At 35.2% G+C, this 21,101-nt stretch overlaps 1 protein-coding gene across 1 annotated transcript in view; it reads right to left on the bottom strand.

The window, feature by feature from the left end:
- Positions 1 to 21,101, bottom strand: part of NAALADL2 (N-acetylated alpha-linked acidic dipeptidase like 2) — an 887,009-nt gene that overhangs the window by 204,548 nt on the left and 661,360 nt on the right. Inside the window, exon 12 of the mRNA XM_068968824.1 lies at positions 19,844 to 19,939. Within this exon, the coding sequence (XP_068824925.1) occupies positions 19,844 to 19,939 (96 nt within the window). The remainder of the gene's footprint in view (positions 1 to 19,843; positions 19,940 to 21,101) is intronic.

Below are 21,101 nucleotides of genomic sequence, written 5' to 3' on the forward strand. Positions count from 1 at the left end.
GAGAGAAAGCAATCATATTGTTTTAGTTATTTCCCTGTTGTACTGTAAATTGCTTTTTTAGTCATTTGTTCAAAAAAATGATCAAACAGACCCAGAGATAAAGCAGGAAGCAAAACAAACCTAGGCTTTGCCCTTCAGGAACTACATTCTAGTGGAGGGAAGACAAATAAAATAATAAAGGCTAAATTAGGGATGTAGAGAAAAAGAGAGAGAAAGAAAGAATTTCAAGTCAGAAAAAGTAAGGGCTTTGAAGTAAAAGCTGGGTGAAAAGGCAGGGATGAGCATGCACGCGTTCTCAGTCAGTCATTTCTGACTCTTTGTAACCCCATGGACTATAGCTTGCTAGGCTCCTCTGTCCACGGAGTTTTTCAGACAAGAATACTGGACTGTGGTTGCCATTTTCCTCCTCCAGGGAATGAGAAAGGATGCTATTTTATATAAGGTACTTGGGAAAGTCTCAGAAACAAAGAGATTCTTAAATGGAGCCCTTGAGCTCCTGAAGGAAGCATAGGAATGAGCCACATGGATATTCAAAAGGAGAGTCCTCTAGACAAAAGTGTGTGTGTGTGCTAAGTCACTTCAGTGGTGTCTCTTTGCAACACCATGGTTCGTAGCCCATCAGGTTTCTCTGTCTATGGGGATTCTCCAGGCAAAAATACTGGAGTCAGTTGCCATGCCCTCTTCCAGAGGATCTTCTGATCCAGGGATCTAAACAACAACTCTTATGTCTCCTTCATTGGCAAGCAGATTCTTCACCACTAGCAACTTGGGAAGCCCTTTAGACAAAGGTAGCCTTGAAGAAGAAACATACTGCTTTCTTTGAAGAACATTAAAGAGTCCAGTGGAGCTTGAGAATATGTGGGAGATGAAGTCAGAAAAGTCTTAGGTTTAAATTTTTGATCAATAAGGGGATAAATGCTTCCCTCTTCTTCACCTAACTTTCTTGTGACTTTTCTGTCAGTTCCATGGAAATAAGAAATCTGCTGCCTATTAAAATGGCCAACTGGATGCATCTATATGTTGGTTCTCTTTCTGCTCTTGCTTAAGGTCTTTTAATGCACTGCCAAAACTTTGTTCCCATCCTCTATCATCTCACTAATTAAATCATATTGTAATGTTTTTCTGATTGTCTATATTTTCCACTAGATTTTAAATTCTGTGATAACAAAAACCATATATCTATACATGCACACACATGTATCTTTACTTACTGACCACTGCATTATCATTAGAGCAAAATATGCATACATACTTAATAAATACTGAATGCATAAGAGGATAAATATATTCTTCAAATGAATTATGGGTAAGATACTGAACACTATTATGAAAATAGAAACTTTTCTTATTCACTGAGGCTATTTATGAAAAAAGCATTGAAATGATGATGCTCTCTAGAAATCTGAATCAACCACATGTGGTCTATGCATATTTCACCAAGTTACTCAGTCTCTCTAAAACTCACATTTCTTCTCTATACAATGAAAATAGTATTTAATACAGAGTGAATGAAGACTAGAAGAATGAGAAGCATATCTACCTGTAAGCTTATTATAAGATAAAAAGAGAGCACATGTATAATGAACAAATAATAATCTTATTCTCCTCATTTGAAGCTTTAACATGAGAGGTATAGAGCAACACTGAATAGTTGCATTTCTCCACAATTAAGAGTGCTGATAAATTAACATAATTGGAATTTTCTCTCATCCTGATATCACTTTTCCACATCATTTACAGCCTGTCACTTTTTTGATAATAATATATTAATCATTTTTTATTGTGCATCTATGGGTAATCTACAGGAAAAATGATTCTTACCAGTTGACAGAAAGAAGAAATGTTACCTAGAGAGGTTCAGTAAAGCCCATATTGTTTCAAAAACCAATAACTTTCTTTTCTTGTTTGAAAATGGTTTTATTATTTCCCCAAGTCATCTGACATAAAAATTACATTTTTTTCTATTCTGAAATGGCTCTGCTTTCTAAGATTCTCATCAATCTCTTGTTCATGCATTTATTACTTGGTCTCATATTCCCAGACTTTTTGTGTGGTCATTCTTGGATACCCATCTGCCTTCATACCCTGCTTCCACTGAGTTATCTCTACTCTAGATTAGCCAAAATTATTAATAAAAGCAGATATGATGAACCATCACTACTTGGTCTTCCTTAGTTTCATTATTCCAAACCAAGGGTTTTTTAAAACATCCACTGTAAGTCTCGGAAAATGTTGATATTGGAGGGAAATTAAAAATATCCAAGAAGTGAAATATTAAAAAACAAACAAACACTAATTATGCATGGAGAGAACTATTAAGCTTATCAAACACAAAAAAATGTTTTCCATTCTTTCCATGTTTAAAACAGATCACTTTTTTCAATATCCTATGCTAAAACATACTGGAAAAGAACATGAACAATAATATGTCTATATATATATATATATATGTATAATTGAATCACTTTTCTGTACATCTGAAATTAACATCACATTGTAAATCAACTATACTTAAATAAAATAAATTTTGAAGAAAATATCACTTTTAAGAATATCACTTGAAAAAACTGTTATAGGCAATACTAGTTTGATTAGTCAGTTTGAACAGGTGAAGGAGTCTATAGACCCAACTATATGAGAGAAGCTCCATGCAATTCTTAATCCTTACTTAACTGTGACCCCCAATCTCCACTGCATTAGTGCAAACATGATGCTTTTTCTGTAGCTGAAGCAGGGTATAGTGTACCTGCTAATAAATGGACCTTCAGATAAACAGACATTCTAGTTGTTGAGTCAAACCTTTAAAAACTCATTAATATAACTGATTAGTGAAAGCCATAGGTTAGGTGTTATGGTACATTCAAAGATGGGGCAGAAGTGATAAATTACATTTCAAAAATTATTATAATCTATTATAGAAAATAAGGTACATTTATGAACAATTGTAATTCACTACAAAGCTGCCTATATGTTAATGACTGACAGAGTGGGCATTTTATCATATTTTCAGTTTAGGGGTTTGATGGACTCCTTTGTAAAATAACCAAATGCCATGCATATACTTAGATTCTCATTCTTGTTAAATTTCTTCAAATAATATACTTTTATTAATCTGTTTAGGTTTCTTGAAAATGGTTACATAATTTATTTGGAAAGTAAAATGGTTTGAATGTAATTATAGAAGTAGCTATATACAAAGCTAATGCACTTGGATCCCAAAGTTAGTACTAAGACAATCTGTATCTTTGTGATTCCTCTTCCCAATTGAGCAAATACAGCCATCTCATGTCAACCCTTAAAACTTTAGACACAAGATCCCAAGGCACAGTGGCCACATTTCCAAACACAACTTGGAGCCAAACAGCTTGATTTCATAATTAACTCATCGAAATAAGGAAAATCTGAAAGTGGCAGCTTGCTTGTCCCTAGGGTGTTCTGAAGGACATGAATAAAATAAATGTGAACCATTTCATTAAGGGTATCTGAATCTTCTATCTGGATCTTTGCTGAGGAAGTAAACAGGGTGAAAAATGTGAAAAGAAATAGCACATTCTATCTTCCTTTTTCATTGATTTTGGAATTAGTTACTTAGATCAAATAAATATCTTTATGGCATATAAATTAGGTGGCACTTAGGAGCTGTGATGAATATTTTGCTAATAAGTTTCTTGTATTTAGAGGAAATTTTTCATGATTTGAGTTAATAATGAAAGATACACTAATTAAATACTTTTTTCATTAGCAGATTCTTTACCTACTGAGCTGAGGGAAGCCCAATGCATTTACAATATTTTTTACATTTGCCATGTCTTCTGAAGTTGTCTGATACACTTTACCACCTTCTCAATGTAACTCTTTATTCCATATCACACATTTCTCTTATGTACCTCCTCTTTCCTTTATGTACTAAACTTGCTAATACAACCTGAACAAATAACAATTAAAGTCATATCTCTATAGGCTCCTAAATATGCATCTCTAATATTTCAATCTTTAAGTCTATAAAATCCATTATTACTAATATTTCAAGCACTTAATAAAAATGTATAGTTAACTGGTAAATTGAATAATTTATTTTTCCTTTGGCCAAAAATGACAAGGAAAAGTTTTAGGCTTTATAACTACTGCTAAAACTGGAATTCTATAGTTTTTTTCAGTATACTCATTACTGATAGCCATGCCTTATATCAAATATCCCTTAGACTGAGATATAAGAAATCACATCAAGGAGTGAATAAATGCCAGCAGGCAAAATGAACAACCGTTAGAGCGAATATTGTCTCAATATTTATATGGTTATTTTATTTCATTGGCAATCACAGAGTATTGGTTGAAGTTTGAATCAGCATTGAATTGGAGAAATAATAATAAATCTAAATGAATTAATTACCACTTGTTTAGTAAACAAAATCTTTCAAAGATGACGTTCTTGGGTAAGCGATAAAATGAAATAGAAATATCCTACTATACACAGAAGAATACATTCAGATGTTTCTATCATTGACAAGAATAACAACTCTTTAAGGGAAGGAAGGGGTTGTAACTTAAAATAGTTTATGTTTTTAAGACTGTCTCATATCATAAATATTTGTTACCTTCTAAAAAATTTAGTTGTTTTGGGGGTACTTCAATTTGTGTGTTTACTTACAGAGCTTCTCACAGTGGGGCTTCTTAAATCAGCCATTCCTTGAAGCTTCTAAGGGTCTAGTCAACTCTTTAAAAGTAGAGGGTCATAACTGATAAGCATTTTAGATCCAGGTTGGCCAATAGGTTTACCTCATATGTCAAGTCCAATCAATACATACTGGCTGTCCAAGATGATGCATTAGGAAAGACTCTGAGTTTCAGTGTAAATATGATAATTACCTTAAGATGTCTACCCATGGGACAGGAAAAGATATTTACTTCATGAATACAGTGAATTTTTAAATTTTCTTAACTCTATTAATACTTCATCAGATGCAGTGAAACTGGGAGTAAATGCATTAGCCAAACTCATCTTGTGACTATTTCTCACCTGTATTTCACTGTTTTGTTTTCTTTTATTTTTCCCCATCTCCTGTTGCCTTTCAGGTGGTTACAATTACTAGACATATCAAAGTAACAGCAACTTAACAAAAATGCTTCCATGGCTTAGCATTGATCTTGCCTTTTCTGAAATACTAATTCTTACTCATTTGTAGACAAAAAAAACATTGCTATAATTGATAACAGATATGATGGATGTCTTTGCAACATTATTGCTACTATGCAATTTTTACTGCAATTTGTATCAGCCACATATTGTGAATGGGATTGACTTCAGTTTCAAGGGAAAGAAAGATTGTTCTAAGCTACTCAGGGTAACTTTAACCCCTTTTCCATTGTCATCAGTTCATTTTAACCTGGCCTAATCCAGTCAGCATACTAATTACCTTATTCACAACTGTAAGACCAATTTAGAATAATATTTCCCCCTCCATCACCACCCCAGGGCTTTCTAGAAAGTAGCATCATTGCTGTCCTGAAAAAGTCACCAGGAAAATCCTTTCCTACTCTGACAGAATTATGAACAGATATGATACTAAAAACTGCTAACAGGATTATTGTACTATGGCTAAATCCTTTGATTGTGTGGATCATAACAAGCTGTGGAAAAGTCTTAACAAGCTGGGAGTATAAGACCACCTTACCTATCTCCTCAGAAACCTGTATGCAGGCCAAGAAGCAACTTCTAGAACCAGACATGGAACAACAGACTGGTTTAAAATTGGGAAAGGAGTATGTCAAGGCTACATATTGTCATCCTGCTTATTTACCTTATATGCAGAGTACATTATATGAAATGCTGGGCTGGATGAAGCACAAGCTGGAATCAAGATTGCTGGGAGAAATATCAATAACCTCAGATATTCAGATGACACCACTCTTAGAAAGTGAAGAGGAACTAAAGAGCCTCTTGATAAATGTGAAAGAGGAGATTGTAAAAAAAGATGGCTTAAAACACATCATTCAGAAAGCAAAGATCATGGCATCTGGTCCCATCACTTCATGGCAAATAGGTAGGGAGAAAATGGAAACAGTGACAGACTTTATTTCCCTGGGCTCCAAAATTCATGGCTGCAGACTGTGACTGCAGCCATGAAATTAAAAGACACATGCTCCTTGGAAGAAAACCTATCACAAACCTAGACAATGTGTTTAAAAGCAGACATTATTTTGCCAACAAATGTCCATATAGTCAAAGCTATTGTTTTTCCAGTAGTCATGTACGGATGTGATAGCTGGACCATAAAGAAGACTGAGCGCTGAAGAATTGATGCCTTCGAACTTTGGTGCTGGAGAAGACTCTTGAGAATCCCTTGGACAGCAAGAAGATCAAACCTGAAGGAAATCAACCCTGAATATTCATTGGAAGGACTGATGCTGAAGCTGAAGCTCCAGTACTTTGGCCACCTGATGCAAAGGACTGACTCATTGGAAAAGACTCTGATGCTGGGAAAGATAGAAGGCAGGAGCAGAATGAGATGACAGGGGATTAGATGGTTGGATGGCATCACCGACTCAATGGACATGAGTTTGAGCAAACTTTTGGAAATAGTGAGGGACACAGAAGCCTGGCGTACTGCTGTCCATGGGATCGCAAAGAGTAGGACGTGACTTAGTGGTAAGTCACTGGTAAGAAGTACAGTGTAGAGAAGGACAGAGCTCAGAGGATAACAGATAAGTTCATCTATTTTCTGCCTGAAGAATGCCTCTCCATGACTTTTCAATTGCATGAGAAAAAAAGAATTATTTTATTTTTGTTAAACATTTACACATGGGTATTTATTAATAGTAAATGAAAACTTCCTGATATGTACTTTTTAAGTTTCAATGAAAATATCTTTAAAATGGATTACCTCCTCTCCTGTTTTCTTTAAAGTCAGTAAATATATGAATCACTTCTGTTTCTTGATGACTCAGGAAAATAATTGTGATTGTTCATTATTATTTTGTTTTTGAATATAGAAAAATGACTATTTGAACCTCCATTATGTTCACTAGAACCACTAGAGCCTCCACTCATCAAGGCCACTGTAATTTCAAATGTAATGAAGTCCCAAATCTTGATTTTTTAAATTGAAATATTAAGTCAAAGTACCAGAGAAGGCAATGGCACCCCACTCCAGTACTCTTGCCTGGAAAATCCCATGGACGGAGGAGCCTGGTAGGCTACTGTCCATGGGGTCGCGAAGAGTCAGACACAACTGAACAACTTCACTTTCACTTTTTACTTTCCTGCCTTGGAGAAGGAAATGGCAACCCACTCCAGTGTTCTTGCCTGGAGAATCCCAGGGACGGGGGAGCCTGGTGGGCTGCCATCTATGGGGTTGCACAGAGTCGGACACGACTGAAGCAACTTAGCAGCAGTGGCAGCAGCAAGTCAAAGTAAACATTGTTTATCTATCACAATGCCCTTCAAACAACAAAAAAAATGTTTGATTTCTTTAAATCTAATTCTTTGCTCAGTTACTGAAATTCTTTTCAATGTCATAAAAATTTTCGTATTTGTGGAATACATTCATTCTACCCTAAAATACCAGTTACTATGAACTCTTTAAGACAGATGTTAGATAACTGAAATTATGACTATACTAGAAGATAAAAAAGATAGCAATTTTTTATATTTTCTACATTACACCAACAGCAGCAGAATTTATAGGTCCAAAGATTATTTTTTTTAAATACAGTAGAATTCAGGCTTCCTTGGAGAAGAAGGTATGCATACATACATATGTAATTCACTATTTTCTAAGGAATAACATTGAGAGAAATTAGCACTGAGAGACTGTATCATTGATAAATTAATACTACATTGTATGTATGTGTGTGTGTGTGCAGGTATGGGGGGAACTTTTATTAGAGTCATCCAAAGGGGCAGTGGGTACTGTCCCCAGAACATTTAAGTATCATGAACAAAGTTTATTGTAACAGACTCCAATACACTGCCCAGAGTCTTCTTGTTTGTTGCGCTATATTAGATATTTTTTAATAAGTGATTATTGCTTAGGGATTTTTAACTTTTTTGTTATACAGAGTCTCTGTGTCAATAGCACTTTTTGGAAGGACATTTGACCTGTCTACCAGAGCTGATTTGTTGTGCATCAACTACTCTGCCCTTTGCCTCTGTAATTCTACAGTCCTTTGAAAATGATGGTATCCAAGAATGGTATGACAAGACAAAGTGAGGAAAAATGCAGAAATTAACATTAAAATTCACTATCTACATATTAACAGATTTCTGAAATAAGAAGGGCTTGTATTTAAACCACATAACATTCAGTTATCACCAAAAAAGTTACTTTATTAGACTACTGCTTCTGGAAATCTATTAGCTCATGAATACAACATGTGTCCAGTATTGCAGGACACTTCCTGAAGTAGGCTCACTGCCTTTAAAAGACTCATAGTATACAGGTGATCACAGTGCTTCCTCTTCTGACTTATATTAATAGCGTATTTATATTCTGTAACAAATACATGTCAAAATCAGTTTTTATGTATTTATATAAATATATATATATATATTCAGAGAATAGCAGTTTTTCCTGTTATTTCTATCTTCATATACAGTAATAACTTCTAATATGTTGGAGCAGAATACCTATACTTTGATGAACATCATCTTTTTATAAAAGGAGTCAAATTTTGGCAAGCTTTTATTGTGTAATAATTTGCTTTGGAGTAATAAAACTGATAGTAAATATAAGGTATGACTTTAGAAACTATAATATTTGCACAGTATAATGGAAAATGATAAACCAAATCTCTCTAGGCAAGAGGAAATATAGACAATATACTATGAAGATATAGTAAATGAAGATATTGAGTTTAATTACACATTTATGAAGACAATACACACCTGTAATATTTCCCTTTCAAAGTATAAGAAGTTGGTTTAATATCTCATCATCTCCCTTGAGTAGGTCCAACCAGAATTCTTTATTACAAAGTATAATCTCTGCATTGAAAACACTTATTTGGGATATTTTCTGGTTTAGCTCATGTCATAAATACATAGAGTATAGATCTCTATGGAGACATTTGGCATCTAGTAACAATAATTTTATATAGCAGAAAAAAATTCCGGAGTGTTTTTGAAGATAAAAACAAATGCTTTAAACACATAGCTTCAAAATAACCTCAGATATACACATAAACAGGATTAAAGAATATCATTTTGTTTGTTTTACTAAGTAGGATATAATAATCTCATATTTTATCTAAACAATATATCAAAACATTAAAGGTACTTGGAAGACAATCAGATTTGCTCATTTGGATTAGAAATCAAAGCCAGGTTTTCTAATCATTTAAAGAACGACACCAGAAATTCTATTAGCTCATGAATACAGCATGCCTTTGAAATTCAAGAAAACAAATAAAAAATATTTGGTCTCATCGATTTCTTCTTACTTTATACAAGACTATGGAGCTACATTTTTAAGCTAGAGCTGAGAATTATATCTCAAGAGAAATAAAATCATTCTGTATTTTAGTCTGCCTCTATATTCTTTAGTTACAAGTAGGGTTTTTAAGTTTTCAGCTACCATGCTATAAGAATAACAACTGGTACAGCTATAGTTTAATAATGATATTTAAAGATATCTGTAGATTCATATTTTCAAATCATGTTTTTAAAATTAAACCTTGGAACTTTTCAGGCAAGAATAATGGAGTGGGTTGCCATTCTGTTCTCCAGGGTATCTTCCCATCCCAGGGACTGAACCTGTGTCCCCAGTATTGCAGGTGGATTCTTTGCCTGCTAAGCCATCGGAGAAGCCCCAGTTAGCAGACTGTGACTCCAGTAATCAAAGTGATTCTGGTTAATCATTTCTAAATGAAGACAAACAGCCAAATGTAATTAATATTAACTGAAATGATTAAAATTTTGAATTATTTAAATGCTTTTCATCACTGAGGACACAACCATTAGTCTTTATTCACACAACTGCAATACTGATTTTTAAATTTATAGCTCTAAGTAACAGCAAATGCAACTATATTGATAGAATATAAACTATAAGAATTATTGCCTTGATTTCTAGGATTTGCACAAAAACTGCCTTACTCTGCAATGCAATCTCACTATGACACTTTCTCCATATATATAATGGAAATAAATACTATATGACTCCTACTGTTTTCTCTTCGGGATATTGTCCAAATAATTTCAGTGAAAGATCTCTATTTTGACATCAATAAAAAAGAAGAAATGTATATCCATTTAAGAATATTTTGAAACCACATACTAATAAGAATATATTAATATTACATAATGTATACTGATTAAGAATAAAAGAACTTTTGTTTTTTTTACTGAAACAAGGTGGGAAAAACAATGAAAGAACTAATAAGCTGATATTTCTGGAGGAAGCTCATAAGCGGAATTAGGTCATTTGCTGGTTTCCATGGTACCACATGTATAAAGTATTTTTTTGTTTTATTGGATGCACCATTCATACTGAGAAGTTTTAAAATATAACATAGAAAATTCAGGGTTCCAGAAGAAAACCCCTATTAATTCAATAATATTATAGGTAGTACATTTTATCTGACATCCAAATGCTCTATATTCATATTTGATTTTAAAGCTCTTTTCTTGTAAACATAGCTATAGTGTTTTTGTTTTGTTTAAAATACAAGTTATCATTCATCATTTATTGAATGTCTATTATGGCCAAATTTTAGCAATAAAATGATAACAAAATATATTAAATCCAAAAATATATAAAATAAATGTGCTTTGTTGCTCAGTCGTGTCTGATTCTTTGTGACACCATGGACCATAGCCTGGCAGGTTCCTCTGTCCATGGGATTCTCCAGGCAAGAATTGCAGGGGTTGCCATTTCCTAGAGGGTGTTATATCAATCAAAAGTAGATCAAAGTAAGGGATATCAAGATGTATGGAGCTATTTATGGAACCTATTTATGGATAAAAGGAGAGAACAGTGGATCAGGCATGGATGAAGTAAAAAACAATTTTAAATGTCCAAATTATTGATTCAAAAGTTATAGCGAATGAGGGAATATATTTCTTCTCCAAAAAGAAAAAAAAAATTGTGGTAAAAACACACAACACGAAATTTACCATCTTAATTTCTTTTAGGTGTATAGTTCAGTGGTATTAAATATATCCATGATGTATATCATCACCACTATCCATCTCCATATCTCTTTTCACCTTTTGAAACTGAAACTGTATATCCAATTAAACAGTAACTTCTGCTCCATTTCTCCTCTTGCTTCTGGAGAAACCATTCTGTCTTCTGTCTCTTTGAATATGATGTATTCTAGGAGTCACATGTAAGTGGAATCATACAGTAATTTTCTTTTTGTGACTGACTTATTTCACTTAACATAGTGCCCTCAAGGTTTATTCATGGTGTAGCAAATGTCAGAGTTTCCTATCTGTTAGAAGTTGAATAATATTCTATTGTATATACACACCACAGGTTGCTTATCCATTCATCTGTCTATGGGCACTTAGGTCGATTTCATATTTTCAGTTCAGTTCAGTCACTCAGTCGTGTCTGACTCTTGGTGACCCCATGAATCGCAGCAGGCCAGGCCTCCCTGTCCATCACCAACTCCCAGAGTTCACTCAGACTCACATCCGTCGAGTCAGTGATGCCATCCAGCCATCTCATCCTCCCTTCTACTCCTGCCCCCAATCCCTCCCAGCATCAGAGTCTTTTCCAAGGAGTCAACTCTTCACATGAGGTGGCCAAAGTATTGGAGTTTCAGCTTTAGCATCATTCCTTCCAAAGAAATCCCAGGGCTGATCTCCTTCAGAATGCACTGGTTGGATCTCCTTGCAGTCCAAGGGACTCTCAAGAGTCTTCTCCAACACCATAGTTCAAAAGCATCAATTCTTCGGTGCTCAGCCTTCTTCACAGTCCAACTCTCACATCCATACATGACTACTGCAAAAACCATAGCCTTGATTAGACGGACCTTAGTCGGCAAAGTCATGTCTCTGCTTTTGAATATGCTATCTAGGTTGGTCATAACTTTCCTTCCAAGGAGTAAGCGTCTTTTAATGTCATGGCTGCACTCACCATCTGCAGTGATTTTGGAGCCCCCAAAAATAAAGTCTGACACTGTTTCCACTGTTTCCCCATCTATTTCCCATGAAGTGATGGGACTGGATGCCATGATCTTCATTTTCTGAATGTTGAGGTTTCAGCCAACTTTTTCACTCTCCTCTTTCACTTTCATCAAGAGGCTTTTGAGTTCCTCTTCACTTTCTGCCATAAGGGTGGTGTCATCTGCATATCTGAGGTTATTGATATTTCTCCTGGCAATCTTGATTCCAGCTTGTGCTTCTGAGGGGCAGCAGCCAAGGTGAGGTACCCCATGTCTGAGGTCAGGGGCAACGGCTGAGAGTGCCAGGCTGCAATGGCACAGGAACCGCCAAGAGGAGCTACCCCACGTCCAAGGTCAGGGGTGGCAGCTGGGAAGAGCTACCCCATGTCCAAGTTCAGTGATGGGGGCTGGTAGGAGCTACCCCTGCCCGAGGCCACGGGAGGCGGCCTAGAGGAGCAACCCCATGTCCAAGCAGTGGTGGCTGCATGAGCACAGGAGGGCCTAGAGGAGCTACTCCACGTTCAAGGTTAGGAGGGGCGGAGGTGAGGAGATACCCCTCATCCAATGTAAGGAGCAGTGGCTGCGCTTTGCTGGAGCAGCCATGAAGATATACCCCACGTCCAAGGTAAGAGAAACCCAAGTAAGACGGTAGGTATTGTAAGAGGGCATCAGAGGGCAAACAAACTGAAACCATAATTACAGAAAACTAGTCAGTCTAATCACACTAGGACCACAGCCTTGTCTAACTCAATGAAACTAAGCAATGCCCTGTGGGGCAACTCAAGACAGGAGGGCCATGATGGAGAGGTCTGACAGAATGTGGTCCACTGGAGAAGGGGATGGCAAACCACTTCAGTATTCTTGCCTTGAGAACCCCAGGAACCGTATGAAAAGGCAAAATGATAGGATACTGAACGAGGAACTCCATATTTTAGTTAATGTGAATAATGCTATTGATACTATCAATATAGAGTAAACAAATATCTCTTTAAGATACCACTTTCAATTCCTTGGGGTATATACCCAGAAGTGGAACTGGTGGATCACGTAGTAACTCTATTTTTAAATTTTTGAGTTTTCCACAGCAGCACTATTTGGCATTGCCACCAATAGTTCAAAGGGGTTCTGACCGACACTTGTTATTTTCTGCTTTGTTTTGCCTCTCGATTTTAGCCATTTTAATGGGTTCAAGGTGGTGGGTGGATATGCTTTTGAACATTTCTTCCTTCTTATAGTATTGTCGCCCTATAGATTCCATGAAACATTCTACCTTGGGTCATTAGTACTCTCCATTTTGCAGTTGGTCTGCATTATGAGCACTGTCTGGGTAACACCATCTGAATCATCAGTGATGATCAAAATGTTCCATAACATGTGCTATTCAATGCCATAGTCACTAGCCATATGTAATCACTAAACATGAGACTTGTGATTAGTGAGATGGAAAAACAAAAGCCTAATTTAATATAATTTATGTTAATTTAATTTAAATCAACCTGTGACTAGTGGTGATTATATCAGATAATGCATTTCTAGAACCTACTTCTTCCTGAACTCAAACCTCACATGTCCCACTGCCTCCTTTGAATGCCTTATAGCATCCAAAATTCCACATATTCAACATCAAACTCATTATCACTTTTCTCAGGCCCACAGTTTAGTTAGTTCAATAACGCTAACTTTATCCAAGATAGAACTATTCAAAAGATCCTTTACTATTCATTCTGCTTCGTGTTTCATATCTAGTAAATCATGTATCCTGCCCTTTAGTCTTAGAAATGATTTTCAAATCTACCTTCTGATTTCTAAAATACATAACATCATTTCTCACATGTTACTAACAACAATCAGCTCTTTAAAGAACTCTTGGGGGAAATTCATTGATATTAAGATAAAATTGGAATTCTTAAATTCCTCAAACATCAGTTCTCTGGTGAATTCTACAAACCTCTTGTGCTGTGCCTAGTCAGTCCATCATGTCTGACTCTGCAGTCTCACGGACTGTAGCCTGTGAGGCTCCTCTGTCCTTCAGGATTCTCCAAGCAAGAACACTGGAGTGGGTTGCCATACCCTCCCCTCCAGCTGATCTTCCCAATCCAGGAATCAAATTCAGGTCTCCTGCATTGCAGGCGGATTCTTTCCTGTCTAAGCCACAAGGGAAGCCTGAATCTCTTAGTCAGATGTAAAATCTCTTGAGGTAAAAGTGCCACCCTCCCCTCTCCCATTCTTTGTCCATATTACTATCATATTGTTTAGTAATTATATTGACATATTTTGCTTACCTTGGACCCACTCTTGTATGTAAATTGTTTTGCATTTTAAGTGTTTTTGCTTCATCCTTGGCTTATAATAGGCTACAATTAATAGAATGCTTAGATAACTAATAGCAACTTATGAGCTAAATGTTAAAGATTTAGAAATATAATGAGAAAATTCCTAAGTGTAGAAGGATAAATAAGCCTATTTCAAAACATAAATCCATGGTGATTTTTATTCATTTATTAAAAGATTAAGCAGCTAAGATTTATATTGGCATTTCATTTATGTTTAGTCTTTGGAAGAATTAGTATGGCTTCTATGATAAGTTAAAAAAACAAATGCTATTTTTAAGGTAATTATAGAGGATAAGAAAAACATCTTCAACATTGATGTAAGATGTTGCCCGTAGGCAGTTTTATACTGTACCACTTGACTGTCGTTGAAGCCATGATAAATTATATATTTTGGCATCGATATTGAGCCTCATTCATTATTTTCTTAGGTTTTATGCTTTATAACAAAAAGAAAAATTCCAAGATAAATTCAAACTTTGTAAAATATTTCTTTTTTTAAAAAAGCACTACAGGATACATTGGAAAACTAGGATTCAACTCACAGCTCACATCCCATGTATAAGTGTCATTTATTTATTTATAATGTGTTTTAATTCAAAAAAGCACCAATGATAAATTGTTAAATTTTTAATACTTAGAAATTTTAATTCAATTTGACATAAATTATATTTGTGTAAAGAAAGGTCTAGAATGCAGTTCTTAATTTGGAAAAATAGCAGATTGTATTATATGAACATTTATATAAGATGTATGTATTTATTGTATTTATTTAATTAGATAACATTAATTACATGGTTGTGTTATAGTGTTGTGTATCAAGTTAAAACTTTTACTGGGAGAATAAGGACTAGTATCTTCAATATTTCCATTACTTTGGATTTTTTGAAAATGGAAATGGCAACCCATTCCAGTGTTCTTGCCTGGAGAATCCCAGGGATAGGGGAGCCTGGTGGGCTGCTGTCTATGGGGTGGCACAGAGTCAGACACGACTGAAGCAACTTAGCAGTGATATAATATCAGTAATAGCTGTGCTTTATCATTTTACAAAGTGTTCCTCATATTTCATGTTATTTTCATAATTGGCAGTAACAGAATTGATACCTATCTGTATCTTTTTTGTTAAAAATCCAGTGTTATTATAATAATACACTACTATGCGAAATAGGAGTATACCAAACATTTGATATACTCTGATAATATCACTATTATCCCCACTAAAACAAAATATTCTAAAGACCTCAACCCTTCACAAATGAGATTTTATACTCCATTTATACACATTAACTTATTAATATATTCTAATCATGAGAAACACTGGACTGGAAGAAACACAAGCTGGAATCAAGATTGCCAGGAGAAATATCAATAGCCACAGATATGCAGATGACACCACCCTTATGGCAGAAAGTGAAGAGGAACTAAACAGCCTTTCGATGAAAGTGAAAGAGGAGAGTGAAAAAGTTGGCTTAAAGCTCAACATTCAGAAAACGAAGATCATGGCATCCAGTCCCATCACTTCATGGGAAATAGATGGGGAAACAGTGGAAACAGTGTCAGACTTTATTTTGGGGGGTTCCAAAATCACTGCAGATGGTGACTGCAGCCATGAAATTAAAAGACACTAACTCCTTGGAAGGAAAGTTATGACCAACCTAGATAGCATATTCAAAAGCAGAGACATGACTTTGCCGACTAAGGTCCGTCTAATCAAGGCTATCGTTTCTCCAGTAGTCATGTATGGATGTGAGAGTTGGACTGTGAAGAAAGCTGAGCGCCGAAGAATTGATGCTTTTGAACTGTGGTGTTGGAGAAGACTCTTGAGAGTCCCTTGGACTGCAAGGAGATCCAACCAGTGCATTCTGAAGGAGATCAGCCCTGGAATTTCTTTGGAAGGAATGATGCTGGAGCTGAAACTCCAGTACTTTGGCCACCTCATGCGAAAAGTTGACTCCTTGGAAAAGACTCTGATGCTGGGAGGGACTAGGGGCAGGAGGAGAAGGGGACGACAGAGGATGAGATGGCTGGATGGCATTACTGACTCGATGGACGTGAGTGTGAGTGAACTCCGGGAGTTAGTGATGGACAGGGAGGCCTGGCGTGCTGTGATTCATGGGGTGGCAAAGAGTCGGACACAACTGAGTGACTGAACTGAACTGAAGCATTAAATTAATTAATTTAGTTATATGTTTTCATGTCTAATTTATTGTTTACTTTCATATTTTAGGGAAAAGCTAAATGCAAAAAATGCAGGTAAGGGACTATTTAGAAGACATTAACACTATTACTTTTTAATGTCAATAATTATACTCAATTATGTATGTATTGCTTTTCCAGAGAAATGTACACACCATCTTTTCGATTTCACAGAATCCTAGTGAGGGAATCATTATGCGTATACTTCTTTTTGATGTAGACAATAAAGTTCTACTAAGCAACATAACAAATTGGGAAGCAAGGCAGAATTAAAATCTATATTTCCTAGTTTGGCGCTCTAGTCAATCCCTCTATATTTGTACTTTCATTTTGTTGTTTATCAAAGAAAATACGATTTTTTTTTTTAAAAGTATCTATTAAATGCTTTGTTTTATGGCTCTACACGTTCTTATATTGGTGAGATAAGACTGAACTTCTGAAGCACAATTCTTCCCTTGGCCTATGTCTACAACACTACTGGTTACCACAGGTAATTGTGACTGAGGAAACAGTATCAGCATCAAGTAAATATATGTGGTCCTTAAAAAGTGTCACAGAACACCTGATTCTGCACTTTAAGTAGGTTTTAATTTTTCATAGACAGCATTCTTTTCAACATCCATCTAATGGGTTAAACATTAGTGTGCACAAGAAATACATTTAAAAATACCTGTAGAACATGTACCATATCTGTGTATAAATTTGTGTCTTCACTCATATAGTCTTTCATTCTCTGTTTCATACTGAGTACTGATCTCATATTTATAAGCTCAGGCCATGCTCTATGCTCCCCTAATCCCTTTCTCACCCAGTCATTCTTGCCTCCTAACATTCTCTCAGGAGATGAAGGGTGGCTAAGATCTCACATGACAATAATCAGTGTGTGTTTTTACATCTAAAATCTAAACCTTAGAATTTTCTATCACTGAGGATTTCACATGTTAGATGTGAAATCATCTCATTATATATCTGATACCAATATGGTCTCAAATTTCCCCTTCTATAAAAGTTTATGAATTTCCTGATCCAGAGAAAAACAGAAAAAATGGAGAAAACATTATTGTTTCATTGCCCTAAAAATCCTCTAGTGCCTTACTTAAAAATAAGTAAATAAACTAAGGCTCTAAGTACCCATATGATGATGATGATGATGATTATGATGAAAGTCACTCAGTCGTGTCTGACTCTTTGCAACCCCATGGACTATATAGTCCATGGAATTCTCCAGGCCAGAATACTGGAATGGGTAGCCTTTCCCTTCTCCAGGGGATCATCCCAACCCAGGGATCGAACCCAGGTCTCCCACATTGCAGGCAGATTCTTTACCAGATGAGCCACAAGGGAAGCTCAAGTACCCATAACATTTCAACAAATATACACATATATATAAACACACATCCACACCCTCATCCAAATATATATAGATATAAATATTTACATAGATATACATATATATAGATAACAGATATGTATTTTTCTTTCTCTATTTGCATATTAGGAATACAATTAAGATTTTAAATGCTAAGGAGTTATTATTTGTGGGCCCCTTCTATCTTTGGAGAAGGAAATGGCAACCCACTCCAGTATTCTTGCCTGGAGCATCCCATGGACGGAGGGGCTTGGTGGGCTACAGTCCACGGGTCGCAAAGAGTCGGACAGGATTGAGCGACTTCACTTCCACTTTCACTTTCTATCTTATTGTATCCGAGTAACAATGATGATCGGAGGATGGATATATTCAAAACTAAGCCAAGGAACTAGATTAGACTGGAAAGGAAAGAGTTATAAATGTAGTTAAATTTAGATATCTTGAGCTTAGGAGAATTTTACATAAAGTGTGATAGAAATTTTGCTTATTTTAAAGGTTCAGAAAAAAATAAACGTACACATCTCTTAAATGCCAGGGTACCTAGAATTTTAGTTTTAGTATTCTGAATTCATTCTATTGCCACTCATTGAGTTCAGTTATTATGCCACAATTCCTCTTTCTAAAGCATAAAAAGAGCTGTGTAAAAAGAAGATGTAAGAATGATTCAGTATTTTACCTAAGCACATATAAATATGGATTATTTTAAGAGTACTGAAATATCAATATTCTGTTCAAACTCTATCCCCCAAAGGCAGGTTATAATTGGTTAAATCAATAGTTGGTAAATGTAAAATTTCACATGATGTCATATGTTCTCGGAACATTAAACTAATTTGCTCCACACTGTAGAATTTAATTTTCTTCATTCTATAAACTCAAAGTCAAGTATTTACCATAAACATAGATATAAGCATCATAGAAGAAAAGCAATTAATATAAATGCAGTCTAACTTTTTCTTAGAAAAAGGGTCATTCTTTTTTTTTTCTGCAACAAAGTACCACAATGAACCATGCAACTTAAATATTGGAACAAATCTTTGAAGATACAGAAATTCAAAGACTCATTTTGTATTGTCCTTAATCAGAGGTAAAGGAAGTATACTTGAGAATATACCACATGTCTAGTTTCAGATTAAGAATTTTGTTAAGAATCTATTTTGGTAGTATATATAAAATGGGATACTGCTCAACCATACAGAAAGAATAAATTTTTGCTATCTGTATCAACATGGCTGGACTTGGAGGACGTTGTGCTAAGTGAGACATGTCAGACAGGAAATGATGAACACTATATATCATTTATATGTGGAATTGAAAAAAACGCACCAATCTAGTGAATTCAAAAAAGAAGTAGACTCACAGATAGAGAGAACAAACTCGTGATTACCAGTGGGGAGAGGGAACTGGGAAGGGAGAAAAAAGGGCAGGGAAGTACAATATACAAACCCTAATGTATCAAATAAGCTACAAGGATGTATTGTATAGGACAAGGAATATAACCCGTATTTTATAACAACTATAAATGGAGTAAAATCTTTAAAATTTTGAATTACTATTGTATACCTATAACTTACAAGATACTGCATCAACAATACTTCAATTAAAAAAATTGATTTTTGAATATAATCATCAGCTATTAGTCTGTTTGATTGTGATAGAATTGCCTATTATCTTTACTCCATAGTAAAATAATAGGAGGTACTTAAAATCCTCTCTAGTATACTCAAAAAACGAATATATATATATAGATTTCTCTTGAGTGGCTATTTTCCTTTCCTTCATTTACTAACTGAAAGAACAAAACCTCAACTTTTTCATGAATACATTTCTCTCTTACCTTAATAATGGTCTCATGAAGATTGAAAAACGGATCCATTTCTTCAATTTTTATTGCATGTTTAGGAAAAAGAGCCTCAGAGAGAAAACTTGGACCCTGTGGAAAACCAGAAAATTAGCATTTTAAACTCATTGATTTTGTTTTTCAAGTGCTTACTGAATATTCTTTAAAGCTACAAAAAGACTCTAAGTTGCATCAAAGTTTCTGATTGTTGGATTTCATTCTACTGATCTAATTAATCATGAGATATTCATAAACTAAAATAAGTAGATTCCATAATGAATTATTTGTGTTTATCAAAGGGTATTTTCTTTCTCAGAAAAGATCATTATTTGCATTTCAAAAAAAGGGGGTGACAAACGGCAAACTTATTACAGAGTAAGATATATTGACTGAAACTCCTTTCAGATATGTTTTTGCAATTTAATTCTTTAAGCAAGCATAAGCTTCTATGCTTAAAGGCTGGTAGAATGGAATGCTTTTGAATAAAACAAAGTCTTGGCAACAAGGTACATAATATTATAAATATTGTAAAACTTCAAAACTATAGTAAGATATATTTTAGATAGAGTGAACTCATGAGGTTATGTACTGCTGAAAACGCAAAAGATGTTGTATGAGACACTTAGAGTTAAGATGGTTGAAATAAATCAAGATATTGTAATTAATAATTTTGTACTTGCAAGTATAGATAAAATTCAGATTGCAAGAAGTAATGGGGTGCTGATAATCCTTTATGGTCTAAATATTTATTGCCTTCCCCCAAATTTATATGCTGAAATACTAATCTCCAAAGTAACAGTATTAGGATGTGAGGCCTTAAGGATGTGAGTAGATCATGAGGGTTCTGTTCTCATGGGGTTTAGTGTCCTTATAAAAGAGACCTCACAGAGTTCCTTAGTCCCTTAAATGAGATAAAACAAGAATTCTGCCACCTGGTGGAGGGCCTTTACCTGACCATCAGTTCAGCTCAGTTGCTCAGTTGTGTCTGACTCTTTGCAGCCCCATGGACTTCAGCACACCAGAACTTCCTGTACATCAACAACTCCCAGAGTTTACTCAAACTCATGTCCATTGAGTTGGTGATGCCATCCAACCATCTCATTCTCTCTCATCCCCTTCCGCCTTCAATCTTTTCCAGCATCAGTGTCTTTTCAAATGAGTCAGCTCTTCACCTCAGGTGGACAAAGAATTGGAGTTTCAGCTTCAACATCAGTCCTTCCAATGAAGACTCAGGATCTCCTTTAGGATGGACTAG

This window comes from Capricornis sumatraensis, chromosome 1 (genome assembly GCF_032405125.1).
Source record: "Capricornis sumatraensis isolate serow.1 chromosome 1, serow.2, whole genome shotgun sequence".
Classification (NCBI taxonomy): Eukaryota; Metazoa; Chordata; class Mammalia; order Artiodactyla; family Bovidae; genus Capricornis; species Capricornis sumatraensis.